A 22,226-nucleotide genomic window follows, 5' to 3' on the forward strand; every position below is an offset into this window, starting at 1 on the left:
CCAGGCCCCAGGGCCTGGGTCTCCTTGCTCCCAAGGGGGAGCTGACCAGATACAGCCTTTCCCCTGGTCGGGGGTGGGGGTGGCATTCCAATTGCATCTGTAGCTGAGCACGGTCACTCCTTGGTTTGGGAAGTTGCCAATCCACTTGTGTTCAGGGCTGGTCTTACTACAGGACAAGTAAAAGCAGTTGTTCTGGGTCAAAAGGGAGGAACTGGGGAGGATTTGAAAAACCAGAGGGCTCCCCAATGGGTCTCTGGGGCATCTTCTCTTTACTCTATGGGCACCTGGGTGGGGTGATTTGGGGAAGAGGAGAATAGGAGAGAAAAAGGGATAGTGTTTGCCTGCCACTTCCTGGCTTCACTCTTAGGTTCCAGGCCATGGAGAAGGGTGGTGGATGGGGGTAGATTTGATTTTGAGGTTCCGGTCAGAGAAGCAGAGATGCAATCCTGCAAGCCCAGCTTACCTTAAATAGTTATAGGGGAGGAGAGAGAATGATGCAGAGGGAATTTCCTGCCAGCAGCTGCTGGTTAAACCTCTTTGGGAAATGAATCCTACATATATGGAAACTGGACGCTTCTTTGGAGAGTGCCAGCACATTGTAGAAATAACAGAATAGGCACTGTTATTCTCTGACCTGAACCTGAGCTTGGCTCCTTGCCCATATGAAAGCCTGCGGTGTCTCCCGGGTTGCCTAGGACACTCTGTTCCTGCCCCATCCCTCCTCATGTGACATGTCTTCTGTACTGTCCAGACCCAAGGCACTCACCCCATCTATCCTCACCTCTCAGCCTGGGTGATGGCTCTTGGAGGTGGGAGAAAGGATAGCGAGGACCCTCCTTTCTTCCCTGGTCTCCAGAGACAGCCCTGCCCATTGTAAACCAACATTTATGGTGCTTTGTGGGAGAGAACCCTTCCATGATGGTGGCCTAAAAATTAGAGAACACCAGACATCATTATGTTTGGTTAATAACACTGGATGTTGCAATCACCCAGTAATGTAGTTGGATCCTTGTCTACCTTGCTTGTCCCTCCATCCAACAGAAGTTTCATGGTCTCAAGGAATTCATCATGTGGAGGGGGAAACAGACACATAATCATTTTAAGATGGGGCAATATGTTTCAGTAGGAGGCTGTTCAGAGTCCTGTGGGAACATCAGTGATGGAATACCTGGGGGGCTGTGGGAGGATGGCATCACAAAGGAATGAAGAGGGGGCAGGGTCTCAAAGGAGGAGTGGGTATGGTGGGCTGCAGAGGAGGGCAGTTAGAGAGGGCTTGAAATTGCACGGTAGTCTCTGCCCCTTCAAGCTTCTGGGGCATTGGGACATGTTGAAGGAGAAGCTGGACGGACTTGGCTGTACGTTTACAAATAAGCTGCTTACAGGATGGACTAAGTAGATTACACCGAATGAAGGATGAGTGCATGCAGATGTGTGCCTTGAGAATGAGATTGGGATGGAAAGCACTTTGAAGGTATGCTATACGGCAAGAGGGGCGACTCTGGAGCCCGAGAACCAGGGTTTGAATCAAATGTATGGATTTAGCCTAATCTCTTAATATCCTGAGGCTCAGTGTTTTCATCTTTAAAATGCAGCAGGGCTGGGGACAGGGTGGGGGTGGGGAGGTAGGATAATTCCTGCCTTCCCTGCAGGAGTCTGGGGAGAATTATGAGAGGTCATATACTTGAAAAAGTACAAGTACTACCACATGTTAGTTGTATAAGGGCTCTTCACACATTCCTGTACTCCAAAAACTTCTGGTTCAGGTCATGCTGTCCTCAAGGGAGCCTCATGCCCTCTACACCGTGGGACCCGGTCTAAGGGGCCCGAGGGTGTCAGAGGGGTCTGGGGACAGCTTGTGCACTTGGAGGCAGAGGTGGGACCCCATCACCTCCTCGTCCAGCTCTTCCCCTGGGGGAAGAGCCTGCAGACCAGGAAGCAGGAGGTGTCCAGCATGAGGCTGGCCCCAGGAGGGAGCCTGTTCTGACTGCCACGCTTCATCTGCCAGGGCGGCAGCCTAACCAGCCTCGGGCTCCCAGGGCTAACCGTGGCGACCAGCAGGCTGTGCTGCCAGGATGTGGGCTTTGGTTTCTGTTTCTGTTGGGTTTTGACTAGTGCTGTTAATGCGGCCTGCTTAGGGCCCAGAGAAGGGGAAGTGCCCGTGGGGGGATCGAACTCCCCAGGCACAGGGTCACGGTGGTGCTGGAGATGGAGGGCGCGCTGGACATGCCCCTGATAGGTATGTTCCAGGGTGATCCCTGCCCATGGCCCGGCAGGCTGGGAGAAGGGAGGGGTGGGGACGGGTGGGGCAGGGTTGAGGGCTCCTGTTTGTGGAGGAGCTGGGGAGGGACAGAGGCCAGGAGAGCACAGCAGCCCGCAGCACTTCACCCACTCTGTCCTTCACTTCTCTCAGTGCAGAGGCCCAGGGGAGAGACCCGGGGGTGCATGCCCTCCCTGCCTGCAAGCACAGGTGCACACAGTGAATTTCAGGTCCCCAAGCCCTGCACTTTCACTTCTCTTGGCTCCCCTGCTGCCTCGCAAGTTGTCACCTTCGGGAGCAAAGGCCCGAGTCACCCCTGCTCAGAGAGCCTGGGGGGTTGGGGGAGGGAGGAGGGTGGCCATGGGCATCAGCGCAGGGTGGTGCCTCTGTGGCCCACCCTGCTTGGTCGTCCACTGGGGGATGGGGGCAGTTCCCTCCGCCGGTCACACACTATTCTCAGCTTCTGAGCAGCCGGTCCGTCCCTCTGTAGGGCTGGGCTGGATCTGATCTCTGTCCCTGGGCTCGTGCAGAAGGTACAGTTTATCCAAGGGATTTTCAGGGAAGCTTCAGCACCTTCATATTAAAGCAAAAAAAATGTCGAAGTCTCTATCAGATGGTCAAGTCTTAGGGCTCTATTAAAAATATGTATGTGGCAAGGGGCATTATAAAGTCAGATTTATATCAGCTTATAGTCAATTACCGATGTTAATAGGAAGGGTCTCGACAACAATAATAAAATAATAAAGTGAAATAAATAGGAGGCAGTGGGATTGCGGGCGGAGGGTTTTAGCACACGTTTTGTTGGTGTGCTTGCTTTTGCACGTGCAGTTGTGCTTGGCTCCCCAAAGGCTAAAACAAATGCTCTACATCGTCTGTCTTCCGTGAGGTTCTTGACCGCCCTTGAGAACAGATGTACCCACTACAGGGGGAAGGTGAGAGTGTAATTTGAAGCTAAATTGAGAATGGAGCTGGATTCTAAAATTATATCCCTGCTCAGATTTACAAGTGTGCACACACTTCACTCGTGGCACAAGAAGCACCGAGTCCTATTAGCCCCCGTGTGAACTGCCTGGGATCCGTTCCAGGCTCTCATCTCCGGATTAACCAGACCTGGGCAAGCAGGATGGCAGAGAGGAGGTGGCAGGCTCCAGGAGACGCCCCATGGCCTGGGTGTGATGAGTGTCAGGTGCTGAGCCTGGAGCCCGGAGCTGTGGTGTTTGCCTCGAGGCCGCCTCTCTGGCTGGCCTGGTGGCTCGGAGCTGGGGATAGTTTAAGCTAATGAACTCCTCCTCTTTAATTCCAGGGACAAATGGAAGCCACCCATCCACTAGCCGAGGATCAGCTGAGCCCTGGGGCTGATGCTTGCCCACACTGTTGAGAATGGCACCGAGGCCCAGCCAGGCACCGGGACAAAGGTTAACCCGGGACACTCCTGGACAGTGATCCTGATGTCTGTTCGGAGCCGCGCACTCAAGGGTGTGATAAGTGAGTACGTTACTGGCTCCCAGGGGATCCCTGGCCCTTCCTGCCTCAGCAGCATGGGCACAGGCCTGAAGATTCCAGTCCTGAGCCTGCTTCCGGTCCAAGGGCCTGTCACAGGGCTATGGTCCTGGAATGGGAGGGGGTTTTCCAGCAGTTTCAGGCTGTGTCACATGCTAGAGCCATTGTATAGCCACATGGCCTCTAAGAACTGGGTCAGACCCAGGTGGGCTGACATGAGTGATGTGAGACACCCAGCACTTAGGAGATGGCATCTTCCCCAGTTCTCTTTCTTATCTGTATGCTCATGGGTGCTTTGGGCCCTGGGCTTCACCTCTGTGCAGTGGGAACTGGATCTCACCTAGGCTCTCAGACTCTGCCCAGAAGCCATGAGTGGTTTGTGCGGCCTTGGGTAGAGCATCCAGGGCACTGGATGGTGAAGGCTTTGTGGTGCCTTAGCTGCCATAAGCGTGGCCACCAGGGGGTCAAGAGGAGCAAGTTCTCTGCTGCTTCTGCCATGTTTCAGCCATATCTCCTCCTCAGTCCAGAGGAGCGGCATGTAGGGCGAGGGGCCCCCTGGCTGGGGAGTCTCACCTGTCCTCACATAGCCTTTCTTTCCAGCCTCGGCCTCTGGCTTTTCCTTGATGATGCTTTAAAAAAATGACAGTTGGCTGCTCTCCCAAGCCCCAGAGGCTGTCCGGCCTAAAGGCTGTTCTGTCTGAAGAGGACAGACAGTCCCACTGTGGGACTGGGGGCCGGCAGGCAGAGAGCTCCCCTGGAAACCAGGGCAGGGAGCGCTGGTGGGTTGGTACTCGGACAAGTTTAGGAGCTGTTGGACTGGTCCATGGGAGCCCAGAGGCCTTAGCTTCTATGTAGGAGTTTGCAGAGAGGGAAAGGGTAACCAGGTATTTCTCAGCTTTAGATAGATCCTGACTCCACTGCTAGTTGAGAGTTTAAAACTCAAGGCTAGAATCAATTTTTCAGTCAACCGAGGCTTGCAAAATCAGTTTGTGATTGGAGGGTCTTTCAGGAAGTGTGTTACCGAGTTGATTTATAGCCGGGGTGGTGTGAGAGAGCCTGGACTGTGGGAGTGGGGTGGGGGGTAGAGAGATGGTCGTGGAGGCCACTGTGGGAACGCGGTGACTCAGACCTATTTCCTGCATTACACAGAATTCCCCAGAACAACCTACATCGTCAGCCTTAAAACAGTTTTACCCTTTTGTTCAGTGATACCACTTGTAGAATTGTTCATTAAGAAATCTTTCTTTAGGAAATAGTTCCAGCAAAGAAAAGGGCTGAATTCTCTTGTTACAGGCATAAGAAAGATGTTCTTGTGGTGTCATTGTCAGAGTAGAAATGGGAAACAGTTGTTCTCCCTTTGTTGAACACCTAGGTTAAGTAAATTATAGATTTCCACTTGGTGGAATATTACACAGCCATTATAATAAGGAGAACATAGGATATATGACAACTTGGAAAAATTGATTATGATGTAATGAGTGAAAGTGTCAGGTTACAGGATAAGTACATTATGGTAACTTGTAAAATAAACACATGAGAAAAGATCGCAAAGGGGCAATGATAATGGCTGCTAGTTTGCTGGAATTATGAATGCCTTTTCTTTCTATGATGCATGGATTTGTTTCTTTTAAAACTAAATTAAATCTCAATGAGTATACCACATACCACTAAAAGTGATTTTCTCTAAGATGTGGGATGATTGGGGACTTGCTTTCTATATCATTCCTTTCTGCAGTGTTTAAATTTCAACTGTGAGCAAATGTCACTTTTGTAATCAGGAAAAAGAAAGACATTTTAAAATGCTAGATATAAAAAAAATTTAAAGGCTATATTTCCTAAGAAAGAGGAGAAGAGAAAGGCTGAGCTCTTTAGCTCTTTATACCTGCTCTCATCAGTGTTTAAGGGCCTGCGCCTGTTTGGGCCCATTCATTCATTCATTCATCAATCCATTCATTCACAGGTATCAGTGGGTCTTACTGCCAGGCACTGTTCTAAGCACTAGTTACCCAGCAGTGAACAAGGCAGAGCCCTGCCCTTGTGGAACTTTCACTCCAATTGGGGGAGACAGACAATGAACAAGTAGCGAAATATCGGAAAGTGAAAGCGCTAAGACTAAAATGGGATGATGTGGGTGACGGGGAGGCTGTTTTGGATCAGAGATTCCTCTGAGGGGTGTGGGTTGAGCTGAGATCTGAATGACAACAGAGAGGCAGCCGTGTAAAGTCTGGGAAGGGTCCTGCAGTCCCCACCCGCAGGCTGCCCTTTGCTGCCTGAGCCCTGGTAAGCCTCGGTGCCAGGCTGACTCCGTTCCCCAAGCCCACTTGCCCCCGCTGCACCTGCCAGCTGGGATTTGCTCAGCATCTGAGGCTGTCCGAAATCCTCCCCGGCCGGCTGCCCTGCACGGTTCTGCTACTCCGGCTGCTGTCGCTGCTGCAGGCACAGGGCTTCTCTGGGCAGCCTGCACGCTGGCCGCTGCTCTTGGCTGGCATTTCCGTGGCAGGGCTGGGGCGTCTGAGATTCCCGGCAGCTTTGGGGCAGGCTGGCCATCGGGGAGACTCTGGGTAACGTGTGTCCTGGTGAGAGGTCTTTGAATGGCACGTGCCGTAAGGTCCAAAGGGGTGGCTGCTGCCATGGTCTTGTGAGGGTCAGCCGTGACCCTGGAGGATCTTCGTGTGGACGCTGCCAGAACGTGGCTTCAGAATAGAACTTGGCCTCTCAGAATAGACTGAGAGCCTTCAGGAGCTCTGACACCGGTTCTGGGCTTCGCTGATGATCTACCGAGAAGCTCACATCCTTCTTGCTTCCTGTTGTCTCCCCATATACCATCTCAGCCTTCCACAAGCAGAAACTCAGAAAACGGTAGTGCCCTCAAAGGAGCCTGTAGTCAGCCTCAAGAACAGTGCGATGTGCTGACTGGGAGTGAAGGCTCTGGAGCTGGGTTCGAATCCCAGTTCTGCCTCGTGGAGCTGTAAGAACTTAGGCTAATTTTCTAGCCTTTCTCTGCCTCGAATTCCCCATCTGTGAAATGGGCTTGAAGATTATCTGCGTTAGTACATGGGAAGTACTGAGAAGAGTGCCTGATTATTACTGTGACTTGGGAAGTGGCAGGAGGACCAGCCCAGGGAGCTTTCCTGGGGGGACGCCCACAGCAAGAGAGGGTGGAACTCTATGGTATTTGGGCAAGCCAGTGACCACCGGTATCTTCCCTCACTTGCTTCCCTTCTGGCCCTGAAGCAAGCCCATGTTTTCCTCCCCCTCAACCTCATGACCACAGGGGAGGCTCAGGACTGTTTCAGAACTTGCATCTGGCACCCAGAGGTAAGGGCGACCGCCCACCCCTCATTAATTCCACTACCCCACCAGGAGACTGCACTCAGGGTTGCTCAAGCTGTGTCCCCAATGCCTTGTCCTCAGAGACCCCTGGAAGGCCTGTGCATCTCCCCAGAGCAGTGGTATTAAGTAACTGTAATGGTTTTGTTGCCTAGGGATGGGGAGTGAAATTTGGGAAGTAAATGAGGTGAAAGAGGAAGGCTTGCCCAGCCTGTCTGCATGGAAGGGGAATCCTGATTTTCTAGCAAGACGCTCCTCTGGACAAAAATTCCCAGAGTTGTCGTGTTGTTCCAGGAAGTTAAGATGCTACAAGATGGGGGGTTTTGGCAAAACCAAGAGCAATCATCCCATCCGGTTTTGCCTCCAGCCTGTCTTGGACTTTGATGGCATTCTCTTCGCTCCTCTCAACTGCTCACTCTGCTCTCTGTCACCCTAAGGAATAGCCCGGCGGGTTCCAAGAGCAGCAGGTGAGCTACTCCTAGGGAGCAGGGCTCTGAAAGCCAGCCCTCCCCCTCCCCCACCTGTCTCCTTGGCGGGGCAGTGCCGTGTCCTGATGACTCGCCTCGGGCTCTGGCCCTTTGCTGGGACTCCGTGTGCCTGGCTCTGTCATCACACATGAGGGCTCTTGTACTTGAGTGTTGTTCCCTAAAATCCCGCTTGAGAAGCCATCCACTGCTCTGCAGATTCTTTTCTCTGCCTTCAGTCTTGCCCACGCTCTCCTCTCTACTCCACCCTGAGTTTTCATTCCTGGGCTGTCCCATCTTTGTGTCATGGTCCTCAGGATGGTTGTCTGTCACCAGGAGAAAGAAGCAACATCCTGTGAACTGCTGGTTCCCCTTGATGCAGGTAGACCCGGGGCTCCGATCCCAGGGCTGAACAAGGAGGAACTGGAAGGGTCTGGGGCAACGGGCTCAGGTTGGGGGAGGCCAGGCAGGGATGGAGGCTGTTGGGCCCAGCAGAGGGAGGGGAGCCTGTCCTAGCTCAAAGTTCAGGCACAGCTCTGGTGACTATTAGAAGTGGGTTTGGGGAGTGGAGTTCTGAAAATCCACCCAGGCCAATGCCTGCCTTTAATTTTAGCATCTGTCCCATCACAGTGTGAGCTGCCATCCCACCTGACGACACTGTCTCACGTCCCCGCCCCTGTCCTCACCCCCGCCTCCTGGCTCCCGCCTGCTCTTCCCCATTCATCTTCCGTGGACCAGTCCAGGTCTCCTCAGACACGACCTGACCTCACCTAGGTATGCTTCCCCTCCACCTACCCGTGTTCTTCCAGGCACAGAGATTCTAAAACCAGAATCCAGGCCTCAGGCTCGCCCTGTTCTCTCTCCCCACACCCTCTCTTCTGTTCGGCACTTGCCCTCTCTCCCTTTGACAGCCACTCCTTTAATCTTGCTTCTGCTCCATAGGGTTTGGGCGTCCAACTCTTCCAAGTCACCTGCTCCGGGGGTGTGGGCGTGGCTGGAGCCTCTGATCTGTAACCGACTGGGAAACCATTCTTGGCCTCCCCCAAAAGATCAGACCAAGAGGCAAGGAGAGTAGGGTTTTAAAATCAGCATCAAGGAGGGGACTGACCAGAGCGATGACTCCACCAGGTACATGAGGCTGCTGAAGGGCACATCTGAAGAAGTCCCTTCTCCGGATCCTGGGGGACAGAGGGGCCAGGGCTACGGGTGCCTGTCAGGTGGACAGACCTGCGTTCAGAGGACCCTGAGTCGGGCAGGAGGCAGAGGGGTCTCCAGGCCACCACTGTCCACCCACCTCGGACTGCGGACCCCTCCTCGCTGCTCTGTGTTTCCCCGGAGCCCAAGCTCTGTTCTGGGCAGAGCTTAGCAACCTGTTGGGAGTTCAGCATAAAACTAGAGCTTGAGAAACTGTGCCAGGAATGCTGGCCCTTTCACTCACGCGTCTTTTAAAGCCAGGCCCTCACAGGGCTGGTTCTGAGACCCCTCCCCTTTCATCACACCTCCTCAGCCACACGGGAGCCGGAAGCTCACTTCGATTCTCCTCAGCGGAGTTTTTGTTCCATGGGCTGTATGTGTGATTACTGTTTTCACGGGTAGCTTGGCTGCCGGGTTAGTGCTCTGGGTGGAGGTGAAGACCTGACTTGCTTGGCACAGAAGGCTGCCCGGCTGCTAGTGAGGACAGGGGCAGAAGGACCCTGCCACAGGTGGGAGGGAGACGCTGACCAGGAATCCTGGCTCTGTGCCAGAAATGAAAGCCATCTTTTCTTGAGCATTTGCTGTATCCCTAGTAGTGGATGTCTCCTGGCTCGTTCATCCTCACTGTAACCCTCAGAGGTGGTTACTCTTATTCTCACTTCACTTATAAGGAATCTGAGACAGAGAGGTCAGGTAGTGTGCCCTAGATCCCACAGGTGGGGGGTGTTATCGTCCACAACACAAACCCAGGCAGTTAGCATCTGGAGCCCCTGCACTTAACCCTACACACCATTCACACCTGTGAGTCATGGTGTGTTGTTGGGCATGGCTCAGGAGGGAAGAATGGGTGTTAATTTTACACAATTTCAGGTTTCCTTAAGTTCATTTGTCTGGCAAATTTACTGAGCATCTTCTATAGACAAGGTGCTAAGATGATTGATATATAGTCATTCAACAAATAGTTTTAAGGGACCTCCCTGGTGGTCCAGTGGTTGAGACCCCGTGCTTCCACTGCAGGGGGTGCGGGTTCAATCCCTGGTTGGGGAACTAAGATCCCACATGCTGCGTGGCCAAAAAAAGAAAATAAAACAAACAAACAAACAAAAACAGATGTTTTTAAGATACCATTATTTTTTTAAAATTATACATACTAGTTAGAAAAAAATTTTAGAGTCTACAGAAAAGTATAAAGATGGAAATAAAAATCACTTATGATGTCACCATCTAGAGATGATTGTGGCTAAATTTTTTGTATATTTACATGTGTGTATGCCTTTGCAAACTCAAAATCATACTCAGCATTCCACTCTGAATCCTGCTTTTTTCTCTTAATGTTGTATTAAACATTCATCAGGTGGCTACTGGTGCTGGCCTCCAGAGGAATCATGGCAAAGCTGAACGCTAACTGTTATCACAGCAGTGAACGGGGTGCAGAGGTGGACAGGGCAGTGGACAGCTCCAGGGTTGCAGGTGTTTAGGAAAGTCTTCACAGAAGAGCTGGATCTTGAAGGATTATGGCTTCGCAGGCCATGGTTGGGGGAAGGGCACCCCAAGTAGCAAAAACAGCAATGGAGAGATCGGGAGGGCAGGCTCCGAAGCAGAAGTGGATCACGATGGGCTTTGCCAGTCATGCCTAGGGGTTGAGCCTTACTCTGTAGATGTTAGAGATCCACTAATGGGCTTTAAGTGGGGAGAAACACTGGATGTGCATTTTAGAAAGACTGCTGTTTCTATACACGCTTTCACAGTAGTGATGAGTAAACTGAAAGGAGCAATGCAAGGCTGGGAGACTGGCTAAGTAAGAGACCATTAGAGTCATCCAGGTGAGAGATGATGGGGCTTGAACTAGAGCAGGAATGAGAAACAGGAATGACGAGGAGGAGATGGATTTCAAAGATGTTTAAGAGGTAGAAAGGATAGGCGTTAATGGCTGACTTGGTGGCTTTGCCATGTGACTTGCTTGGGCCAACAAGATGTTAGTGGGTGTGACTTAACAACTTAACTAGTATTGAAAAGCACCGGTGCAGTGGGGTTGCTCGCTCTTGGGCCTCCGCCCTTGCCATGAGAAGACCTTGCCAGGGCTAGTCCACTAGGCCCAGAAGAAGGACAAGAGGCAAGTGGAGCAGAGCCATCCCAGCCAAGCATAGGACAGAGCCCCCAGATGACTCACAGCCTTGTGACTGAGGCCAGCCAAGATCTGCCAACCCATAGGCACGTGAGTTGTAATAATAAATGAGAGTTTATTTAAGCCATTGAGTTTGGGGATGATTTGTTATGTAGCAATTGCTGAGTGATAGGAATGTCTTCATTCTTTTTTTTTTAATGTATATATTTATTTATTGGCTGCGTCGGGTCTCAGTTGTGACACGCACAGCATCTTTCGTTGCAGTGCACGGGCTCTTCATTGCGCGTATGGGCTTAGTTGCCCGACCACGGATCGAACCAGTGTCCCCTGCACAGTAAGACTGACTCAACCACTGGACCACCAGGGAAGTCCCAAGAATGTCTTCACTCTTGAACTGAATGCTTACTGTGTGCGAGGCACTATTCTAGGCACCTGGGGATGCAGTGCTGAATCAAAGTCCTTACTTTCAGGGAGTTCAGATTAAAGGGGGGAAGTGGCAGAGGAAGCAAGAATGACCTCTCTCTGCTAACTGGGTGCATGGTGGTACCATTAATCAAGATGGGGGTCAGGGCTTCCCTGGTGGCGCAGTGGTTGAGAATCTGCCTGCTAATGCAGGGGACACGGGTTGGAGCCCTGGTCTGGGAGGATCCCACATGCTGCGGAGCAACTAGGCCCGTGAGCCACAACTACTGAGCCTGCGCGTCTGGAGCCTGTGCTCCACAACAAGAGAGGCCGCGATAGTGAGAGGCCCGCGCACCACGATTAAGAGTGGCCCCCAGTTGCCAGAACTAGAGAAAGCCCTTGCACAGAAACGAAGACCCAACACAGCAAAAATAAATAAATAAATTAATAAACTCCTACCTCCAACATCTTCTTTAAAAAAAAAAACAAAACACAGCCCAGGCTTTACCTCCTTTGTGAAGGCAACATTAAAAAAAAAAAAAAAAAAGATGGGGGTCATACGATCCCTGAGGTGGACCTGGGTGACCTGGCCTGAGGCGGCAACTCCGGTGGGAGGCCCTCCGTACTCGCTTCGCAGCAAGGGAAGGTGACCACACCTTCTGCTGGACAGAGGACAAGCGGTCCCCTCCCGGCCACAGGTGTGGGACAAGACACGCTGACAGTCGGGCACCAGTAGGGACGGGAAAGCTGCTGGGGCTGGAACTGCCTTCCCCCTTCCCCCTCCCGGGCCCTGAGGGGCTGCTGTTCGGTGCCATGGCCGGAGCAGCGAGGGGAGCTCGAGCCTGAGGCCAGAGGCCTGGGCTCCTATCACTGGCCGGTCCTCCCACACTCTCTGTGTTGAGTTGTGTGCTGGGTGCTCCTTTAATTGCATAATTTAAAAAGAAAAAAGAAGCTAAGAGTGGACCAAAACATTGCACAAAGTGTTCTAATTTCCAAAAGAAAAAGAAAACAAATGATGGGGGTCATAGGAGATATTGGGAGAGAAGATAATGAGTTTGATTTGGGAAAGGAACATGAGGTGCCTATGTGACACTTAGGTGGAGGTGTTCGGGAAGGAGTGGGGTAAATAGGTGTAGAACACAGGAAAGCTGTTTGGCTGGGGACTGAAAGTCATCAACAGTGAAACAAAATCATCTGTACCAAAGAGAGACAGAGTACATGCTGTGGATATTCAGGGGAGGAAGAAAGGATTTGTGGTTGGGAGGATGAAAAAGATTTTGTTCTGAAGGTAACCTGTAAGCTGGGTTTGTACTTGTGGAGGCAAGAGGAGAAAGGCACATAAAACACATTAGATGGGACGGTGGTAAGACGCGGAGAGCTGGACTGTGAGAATTAGGCTGAAAAAGTAGATTGGAGTGAGATCAGGGAGAGTCTTGAATGCCAGGCCAACGACACTGCAGCGTTTCATTAGCAAATGGGGAACCATTGAATGTTTTTGAGCAGGGGAGTGACATTAGGCACGCATGTCTAGGAGATGGCTGAAGTATGATGAGTTTTGAAGTCGAAATCAAAAGATACGGATTCTAGTCTCACGTCTTCCATTCAGTGGCCCTGGGATATGGGGCAAATGACTTCTCTCTGAGCTTCAACTACCTCTCTTAAAAAATGGAAGTCAAACTACCTGCCCTTCACACGAGTCTTAATTTAGTAAGAACCAATGACAAAATGTGAATGAAAGTGATTGGAAGACCACCAAGCAATGTGCATGGGTAGGCATTATTGTGACTAGGTCTGCTTTAGCTGAAACGTAAGGCTGGGATTCCCAGACAGGTGGGCAGACTGCAAATGTCATCTTGTTAACCTCTGTCCCTTCTGCCACCTCGGAGAGAGGACTGCCAGAGCTGTCAGCCTGGAGTCCACTGGCAGCTGGGGTTCCTGTTCTCCTGCTCTGCCTGCCCGTTCTTGATATAACCCTGAACTCTCCCGCCCCACCCTCCACATAAATGACGTGTCATTTAGAGAACACCTGCTCAGGGGAGGACTGTACCAAGGCCACAGAACAGAGGACCGGGAGACAGCTGCTGCCATCAAGGAGTACACAGGCTGGTTGGATAGGAACTAGGGGTGGCATTGAGTAAAGGGTCAAATGAGTGGTCCACACAGTCGCTGGTGGAGGGCCAGGCCAGTCTTCGGAGAAGCATGATGGGGCCTTGAAGGCCAGTGGGGTTTAAAAGAGAGGATTGGAAGGGAATGAGAAGTAAAGGAGAGGACTCTCTCCTCTGTCAGCCCACTGGTTTCCTCTCAGTATCGAAACTAAACACCAAAACCCCACTTAATGGAGCAGTTAAAAACAAATGCGACCACAATGAGCAACCACTTCACACCCATTAGAATGGCCATTGTCACGAAACCAGAAAATAAGTGCTGGCAAGGATATGGAGACATTGGAACCCTTGTGCATTGCTGGTGCGAATGTAATATGGTACAGCTGCTGTAGAAAACAGCAAGGCCACTCCTCAGAGAATAAAAACAGAATTACCATATGATCCAGCAATTCCACTTCTGGGTAAATACCCTAAAGAACTGAAAGCAGGGACTCGAACAGATATTTGTACACCCATGTTCAGAGCAGCATTATTCATAATAGCCAAAAGGTGGAAACACCCATTAATGGATGAATTGACACACAAAATATATCTAGGTAGATCGCAACAGAATATTATTTAGCCTTAAAAAGGGAAGAAAATTCTGACACATGCTACAACATGGATGAACCATGCAGACGTTAGGCTCAGTGACATAAGCCGGTCACAACAGGACAAATACTGCATGACTCCACTTAAACGAGATACCTAGAGTTGTCAAATTCATAGAATAGTGGTTGCCGCGGGCTGGAGAGGGGATGGGGAGATAGTGTTTCATGAGTTCGGAGTTTCAGTTTGGGATGATGGAAACATTTTGGAGATGGATGGTGGTGATGACTGCACAACAATGAGAATGTACTTAATATCACTTCAGTGTATACTTTAAAACAGTTAAAATGGTAACTTTTATGTTATGTATAGGTTCACATACACGCACATAAAAGACACATGTGACGGGCTGCTTAGAAAGAGCTCACTTGAAGTATGAGTGATGTGGAACTCACCTGAGTTTGAGAAGAAGTGGGGGAAGAGATGGGGACCCCAGTAGATGGGCCTAGTGAAAAATTAGCAAGTAGCCTGGAAATGGGGGTACTCTTCCACTGACTACCAATCATCCTAAGAAGTTATTATAGAGAGGGTAGTAGACAGCTCTCTCCAAGTAGCACTTGAGTAGCGTTTCTCAGAGGAAGCCAGTGGGGCTGTTTGTTTTCCTCCTTTTATTTCTCATGCCTCCCTGGCTCAGGTAAGGAATATGAAATAAAGTAATGAACATGGAATAGGGTTAGGAGTATGATGAGTAACTAGAAGAGAAAGGTAGAGGCAGGTTTGAAATCCCCTCCGCCCTGGTCACTCCAGAGACTTGGGGCGGGCAAGTCTGGGCCTCCTCCCTCACTTGTGTCTCCTTTGCGTCCCTAACAGCCAGCCCCAGTCAGCGCCATGGCTTCCGCCGAGCCCCTGACGGCGCTGTCCCGCTGGTACCTGTACGCCATCCATGGCTACTTCTGCGAGGTGATGTTCACGGCGGCCTGGGAATTCGTGGTGAACTTTAACTGGAAGTTCCCGGGGGTCACGAGCGTGTGGGCGCTCTTCATCTACGGCACGTCCATCCTCATCGTGGAGCGCATGTACCTGCGCCTGCGCGGCCGCTGCCCGCTGCTGGTGCGCTGCCTCATCTACACGCTCTGGACCTACCTGTGGGAGTTCACCACCGGCTTCATCCTGCGCCAGTTCAACGCCTGCCCCTGGGACTACTCCCAGTTCGACTTTGACTTCATGGGCCTCATCACCCTGGAGTACGCCGTGCCCTGGTTCTGCGGGGCCCTCATCATGGAGCAGTTCATCATCCGCAACACCCTCCGCCTCCGCTTTGACAAGAACGCCGAGCCCGGGGAGCCCAGCGGCCCCCTGGCCCTGGCCAACGGCCACGTCAAGACTGACTGAGCTGGGGGAGGGGGGTGGGCTGGGAGGCTCTCATGGATCCTGTGGACAAGGGTACCAAGCTGGTAGGGTTGCCCCCTCTGTACAGCACAAGCCCTGCCCCGTAGGGCCCACGGAGCCCCCGTGCCCCACCCCCCGCCACCGTGGGCGGGCGTTGGGGGCGTGGTCAGGCGTTGGGGGCGGGGTGTGGAGGCGGCAGGGGCACTTCGGGTAGGGTCTGTGGATCTCAGCCCAGCTCAGGGGCGGGAGGCCTGTGGCTACACAGGGACGGGACTACGTGGGTGACTTTGGAAGCAGCAGGCCCTGTCCTGACTAAGGGACACAGAGTGGAGCAGAAGGTGGGAGGCAAAGCCTGAGGAGGCTTTGGGCTGTTGCGGGGGCCACCTGCCTCCCTCTCACCTGGTTTAGTTGGGCTTCAGCTGGTTCCATTAGGCAATATTCAGGTGCTTGCTTGCAACCAATACCTCCCCCAGGGGCCTGCTGAGCTGCAGCCTAAGAAGAGACTGGGCAGCCAGGAGGCTGCTGGGCAGGAGTGCTGGTCTGCAAGGGCTGGGAGGTCTTCCCTTGGCTCCTTTCCCCTCCCCCAGGGTCCCACGCTGATCCCTTGGCCTTCGGGGGCTCCCCCCCTGGTGCTGGATTCCCACCAACCTTGGGCTTTTGGAGGTTTCAATCCCTGTGTGTTCGGCAGCATTTCCCCCTTTTCTCTTATTTTCAAAGCCTTTACCACTAGCAGCCCCTTTATCCATGTAAGCACCCCACCTGCCCCACCCACAACTCCCTAGGCAACACAGCAGCTGCCAGAGATAGAGCCCTGAGCAGACCCCTCCCACCCTCTTGCAGCCTTCCCTCCACTATTGTCAATGGCCCGATTCCTGAGAAGTCCCCCCTTATGCCTCCCCACCTGCCCCAGTCTGGGGGATTGTGGCAGGGCCCCTGGTGCTCACCTCCTTGCAGTGGCTAAAAACGAATGATACCCCCAACGCAGAGTCAGGCCATCATGGGCCCCATGGATCCACAGTGGGGACCTAGAGACAAATCAGTGTGAAGGGGGGAAGTTGGGCAGTAAAGGTACCTGACTGGTTTATTTTCAAACCAGCCGGGGCAGTCTAGCTTTCTAGGTGGTAGAGGAGCATGTATGCAGTGGTGGAGAGTCATGGAGACTGAGGGAGGGAGAAAGAGAGAGCCTTTCAGCTTTGGGAGGGTCTTCGAAGCATCCTTAGTGGGAATGGGTCAGTACTGGTTCTGCCATAGCCCCAGCCCTGCAGCAAAACCTCCTCAGGGCTACCCTGTCCTCAGCCCTCCCAGAAAGGCTGACCCACTGAGCTTGCTCCTTAAACAGTATTAACCCTGCCGTGCTCATGGGCATTGTCCTCTCGGTTGCCCCGCCTTCCTCAGTGACAGGTCCATTGCTGGAAGTAGACAGGTGAAATCCTAACTCCAGCCCACTTCCAGCTCTGCCCCCTCCCTGAGTGGAGGGGTCCATCAGAACACAGCCTTTCCCACGGTACATGGTCTCTTCTTGACCACACTATGACCCTTAGGTAGAAATCAGCCTTTCCCTTTTTATAGAACATTAAAAGTGATAATACCACCTGTGGAGAGAATCTCCTCTTCTTGCTGTACTGCTCCACCTAGACTGTGCAGACAGCACCAGCTAGGGCACAGGCCAGGGTGGGGATGCGGGGGGTGGGCAGGGGCGGTGTCCTGGATTGGGAGAAAGGCTGGGAGACTCTGCCTTTGGCAGGGTTGTGTTCTGCAGTGACCCTGTCCAGGACAGTTTGAAGGGCGATCCCCAGCCCCTATGTCCTGGGCAGGCTCCTCCAGTCTAGGCACAACCTACATTCTGCAGGGGTTAACCCTACCTTTGATTTTACTGTGGCCCCAATTCCAGGGCTTTGGGGCTTCTAGGGGTTCAGCCTTCCAGTGGGGGTCAATTGCTTTCCATCTACAGGTGGAGGGGATTCCAGAGGAAGAATAGTGTCTGGTTGCCGGTTCTGTCAGTAATTGTTTCCTCGGTCTTTTCCCCTTGATCCACATTATCTCGGTCTCCTGGACCCCACTACCCCTCTAAGCCCCTTAGACCACACTACTCACCTTTGCTCTCCCCTCCACGACAGAATCTGGTGGTCAGCTTGTTGATGTCTCCCAGCCCAAGGCCTCCATGATTCTCTGCCAGGGCAAGCCCTTGGGTGGCCCACTGGGTCTGGCCGCTCCAGAGGTTGCCCTGTCTGTTCCCTGGCACTATCTCTCTGGGCCCTACAAAAACTCCCAAGTGCGAGAGGTCCCCGAGTAAACCTGCCTGCCTGGCAATGTGCAGAGCACTGTACTTCTGCTTCATCCAGGTGCCCTGAGGCTCCTATTCTCCCTCGTAGGGGACAGAGCCCCTAGCAAAGGGAGGTGATGACCTGGAGCTTGACCACAGGATCCGTGTGTCTTCAGGGCCCCAATCCCATAGTGCCCAAGGACTCAAAGTTTGGAGTAATCCCAGCCCTGCAAAGCAGAGAATCTGCTCACTTTTTATGAACCTCTGGTGTCCTGGGCCTCTCTCCACAGGACATGGCAGCATCTCTGAGTCACAGATCGCCATGTGCTGCCCTGCATGGTTGAATCGCTTCTGACATCTGCTAGGCATCCTGTCCCTTGTGCCGTGTCCCCCCCCCCCCCACCATGCCAGTGAGTCACAATGGTCTATGCTTATTCACAGCAATAATACCTAGGGAGTGCCCATGAAGTCCTTTTGTCCTGGTCCCTCACTTTCTGCATGGGTCTCCTGGGGAGGCAGCCACTGAGTGGGTCAGTTAGGAGAACCTGGATTTATAGAGCTCTGGGCTATGCAGACACCACCACAGGGGATGCAGAAAATTGGGAGGCTCAGGCCTGGAGGGCTTACGGCTAAGGCAGGGAAAGCACCTTCCACTCTGAGGCCACCCCAGGCCTGGAGGAGCGGCAGGTCCCTGCTCTACAAAAGGGGCTTTGAGGCGGGTGGGACTGTCTCCCAGCTATGACACCTCTTCGGAAGGATACATGCCTGGTTTGTGCACCCACTGCCTGCTCTGTCTCCATCGGTCTCTTTGTCTCTTTCTTTTCACGTTCATGCACACAAAATATACCGGTGTTTGTGTTCCAGGACTGGCTCTGACCCATCTCTGTTTCTTCTGTTTTGGAGCCCCTTTCCTAGGAGCTGCTGGAGGCCAGGCCCTTCACACTCTGGCATCACACTGTCCTGAAGCATGCTGGATGGGGCCATGCTGTGGGGAGGGCAGGTGGCATTCTCCACCAGTCCTTTCCACGATCTCTGTGCTGACCACCTCTGGTAACCTGAATTCTCCAGCCGACCCCCGACTCCCCATCATAATCTGGTCCAGTCCTAACTTGGGGACCAGGCTGCAGGGCAGATGGGGAGGCCCAGGCAGTATCCAGGTTGACTGTGGGTTACTGCATCTTCCCATGATATGGGCTTCTCTTGAAAATGCCAGCCATGACCTGCAATGTCTCATGGGGTGGGAGGGCCCATGGAAGGAGTCTGAGGGTACCCCAAAGAGCTGGAAGGCTAGAACCCCTTACTTGTCATTACCTTGAAAGTCATGCTTTTTAGAGTTCTGCTCTCCCCCTGGCAGTGCTGCTTTCCCCGAGAAGCACATTTGGAGGGAGTCATCCCTTCCTGCTCTGTGTACCTCTGTTCTGTCTAGCATCCCTTGTCCGCCTCTCCCCCCACCATGGTCCTGCCTACTTTCCTGCTTCCAGGAAGAGGATGGAGGGTTCAGAATTTGCTCAGCCAGTTTAACCAAAACCAAAATGGCCTGGCCCCCCTGGCATAGCCAGACTGTAGAATACCTGCTGGTTTTCCAGATGGAATAGGCATTGTGCTTTCTGAATCATTGAGAAAGCCCTCTGCCTCCCCCACTCACTCGATGGTGTTCATTTCAACTGAAAGCCCTTCCCCTTATGCAAATGAGCAAAGCCCCAACAGTCATTTACATGTTAGTATAAACAAATCTATCAGGCTAGTCCATTAGAGCAGGTGTTTATAAAAAGAAAGAGGCAAGCATAATGGAACAGGGTCTACCTGATGGAGCTTCAGACAAGAGGCAAGAGGTAGGACCCAAAACAAGGAGGCTTGAGACCTTGGGGGGGACTTGAGACCCTTCTTCATTGGCCAGCTCCTTCTGTACTCTACTAAATGGGTACCTTTCTTTCTTGATACTTTCCTTCCTCACCTCCTCTGCCCCACCCTCACCCGATTCAAAGAGACCTTCTGACTCATCACACCACAGGTTAGAAGAACAACTGTGGTCCCTGCTGCTGCTAGTCCTGCGACTGCGGCCAGGCACTGCACTGATTGCTCGCCCTCATTCGCAACTTTTCTCCCATCCGTGGTGAGCACCGTTATTTCCCTATTTTACAGAGGAGGTCTGGTGGCAACCAGTCTACAATCCCGATTTACCATGTCACTCTTTTGTTAAAACGTAAGCCAAAGACCCTTTGGGGAGAACTTGTGATGAGTCACGTGTCCTTTTGTACTTTGATGAGACTCTGGATGTTGTCAGAGTCCAGTCCCTCCAAATGCTATTCACAACGTGAAATTAATGTTCAGGAGGGGGAGGTTTTTGGGAGGAGAGACGGGGTTATAAAAAAGGAAGTATGGGATGCCATCTTGGCCAAGACTTAAACCAGTTGGCACAAGGATCCCTCCTCACGGAGGGAGGGTTGTGAAATTTTGGCCTCTGGCAACCCTGGGTTTGGAGGTGATATCTTCTCTACCTCCCACATGCAGCTTTATTTATTCCCCGGGCCTTTCACCTTTGATCCTATTTCCTTCTCTTGAGATTAAGCCTGGGCCCCTAGCTGTTCGTGCTGTCAGAGGGTTTGAAACTACCAGGTGAAATCGTTCTCCTTTTGAAAACTCAGATGGGCCTCAGAATTGATCTGGTTAGTTCTTCAACTACTTATTGGACACCTACAGTGAGCCAGGGACCAGGCTGGTTACTGGGGTGCTCACAGCTAGTCAGGAGAAAGGCGTGGACTGTTCTTTCATGAAGATAGTTATATCAGTACAGTACAATGTTGATCAGGCCTCCAAAAGAGAAGCCTCAGTCTAACAGAGGAAACTGACTCATCCACAGATATACGTAAGGCTTCCCCAGGGAAGAGACACGTAGTGCAAACCTGAAGGTCAAGTACTGATGCTTTCAGGGGTGGGCTGGCTTCTCACTGTCTGGAAATGTAGACATTGACTGTGCTCTGGGAGATACCTAGATGGGTAGAGTGCAGAACAAAGCCAGCATACAGTGGGTGCTTTAAGGAACTCTTGGTGAATGAAGTCTCACAGTATGTCAGCCCTAGTAAGCCCACCCTAAAAGCCAAGCTGAATGTTCCAGAGCACCACAGTCCCCTTTGGGAAACTGGAGTTGGGAATCCTGTTTGAACAACAATCCTCCCTGCCATATCTGTGCCCACCACCATAGAACAACTCACCGCCCTCCCTGCTCTTCCCAAACCATTAGTCCCCACACAGCCCTGCCAGCATTCTAGCTTCACTCTCAGAGTCCTTGGACCTTGGCCAAAGACCCAGCTCCATTGATTTGTCCAATGCTTCATTCTGGTGATATGCTTTCTAGGTGTGGGCAAAGGTGTCCTTTCAACGCCAAGCGGTACAAAGAAGAAGGATCCACTGATGGTCTAGCCTGGCTTCTTGCCTCTGTTACAGTCACACCTTCTAAACAGAAAGGAAGTGTTCTGGTTCATAAGGGTCCACTGATGGTGAAGGGTCCTGAGGCTGAATCTTCCTAGTTATAGCATGGGGATGTATTAGTTTCCTGTGGCTGCTGTAACAAATTACCACAAGCTAGCTGGCTTAAGACAACAGAAATTTATTCTCTCACGGTGCTGGAAGTCATAAGTCTGAAATCAAGGTGACAGCAGGGCTTTCTTCTGGCGGTTCTAGGGGACCATCATTCTTCGCTTCTTCCAGATTCTGGTGGCTGTTGGCATGTCTTGGCTTCCTAGGCCTGTGGTGGCATCACTCCAGTTTTTGCCTCGATGGTCACATGGCCTCTTCCCCTTCTGTCTGTGTCTTCTCCTCTTTTGCCTCTTCTAAGGACATTTATCATTGGATTTAGGGCCCATCTAGATAATCCAGGCTGATCTCATCTCAAGATCCTTGACTTAATCACATCTACAAAGACCCTTTTTCCAAATAAGGTCACATTCACATGTTCCAGGGATTTGGATGTGGCTGTCTCTTTTGGGGAGCCACTCAGGTGTTAAGGAGGGAGATGTCTTCTGAAGCCCTGCATCCTATACCCATTTAGGGATTCCATTAAGAGGGAGAGCTAGAAGTACAGTGTGGGGTAACCTGGGAGAGAACTCAAGGATTTAGGTCGGGGTTGGAGCTCTCCATCCCAAGACACGTCCTGTAGCTGCAATGGTTTCTCTGTTTAGATGCAGATCTGATTACTTCACTCCCTACTCCAGACTCTTTAGTGATTTCCCACTAACTTTAAGATCAAGTTCACCACCTCGGCAAGGCTTTACACAGCCCTTTGTGGTTTGGCTTCATTTTTCACCTCCCCCTCAGTCCTGCACAATCCAGGGAGAATGACTTGTGGTTTCCCTGGCAGCTCCCTGCTCACTGCCTCTGGGCCTTTCCTCTTCCTGAAACACTCTTACTCCTTCTCTTAGCCCAACTAGAGACGGATGAGCTCAATTATAGCCAGCATCGTTGGTCTCTGTTTACTTCGAGCTCTCTCTGGACCCAGCTCTCGATTTAGTTCAGGCAAACTCAGGATGGAAGCTGTCTCCCTGGAAACTCTCAGCGTGACAGCTTCCAGCAGCAGTAGCTAAGTTCTTCCAGTGCTGTCCATGCAGCCGAC

General features: G+C 52.0%; 1 protein-coding gene across 2 annotated transcripts in view; it reads left to right on the top strand.

Annotated features, from left to right (window-relative positions):
• TMEM229B (transmembrane protein 229B) overlaps positions 1-15,357 on the top strand; it is a 36,791-nt gene extending 21,434 nt beyond the window's left edge. Inside the window, exons 2-3 of one of the 2 annotated variants that reach the window (XM_073800332.1) lie at positions 3,561-3,742; positions 14,840-15,357. In XM_073800332.1, the coding sequence (XP_073656433.1) occupies positions 3,616-3,742; positions 14,840-15,357 (645 nt within the window). In that variant the 5' untranslated portion in view covers positions 3,561-3,615. Of the gene's footprint in view, positions 1-3,560; positions 3,743-14,835 lie in introns of those variants that run through there. The other variant, XM_019922278.3, reaches the window with a different exon arrangement.
• The last annotated feature ends 6,869 nt before the right edge of the window (positions 15,358-22,226 follow it).

This window comes from Tursiops truncatus, chromosome 2 (assembly GCF_011762595.2).
Source record: "Tursiops truncatus isolate mTurTru1 chromosome 2, mTurTru1.mat.Y, whole genome shotgun sequence".
In the NCBI taxonomy this organism is placed as follows: domain Eukaryota; kingdom Metazoa; phylum Chordata; class Mammalia; order Artiodactyla; family Delphinidae; genus Tursiops; species Tursiops truncatus.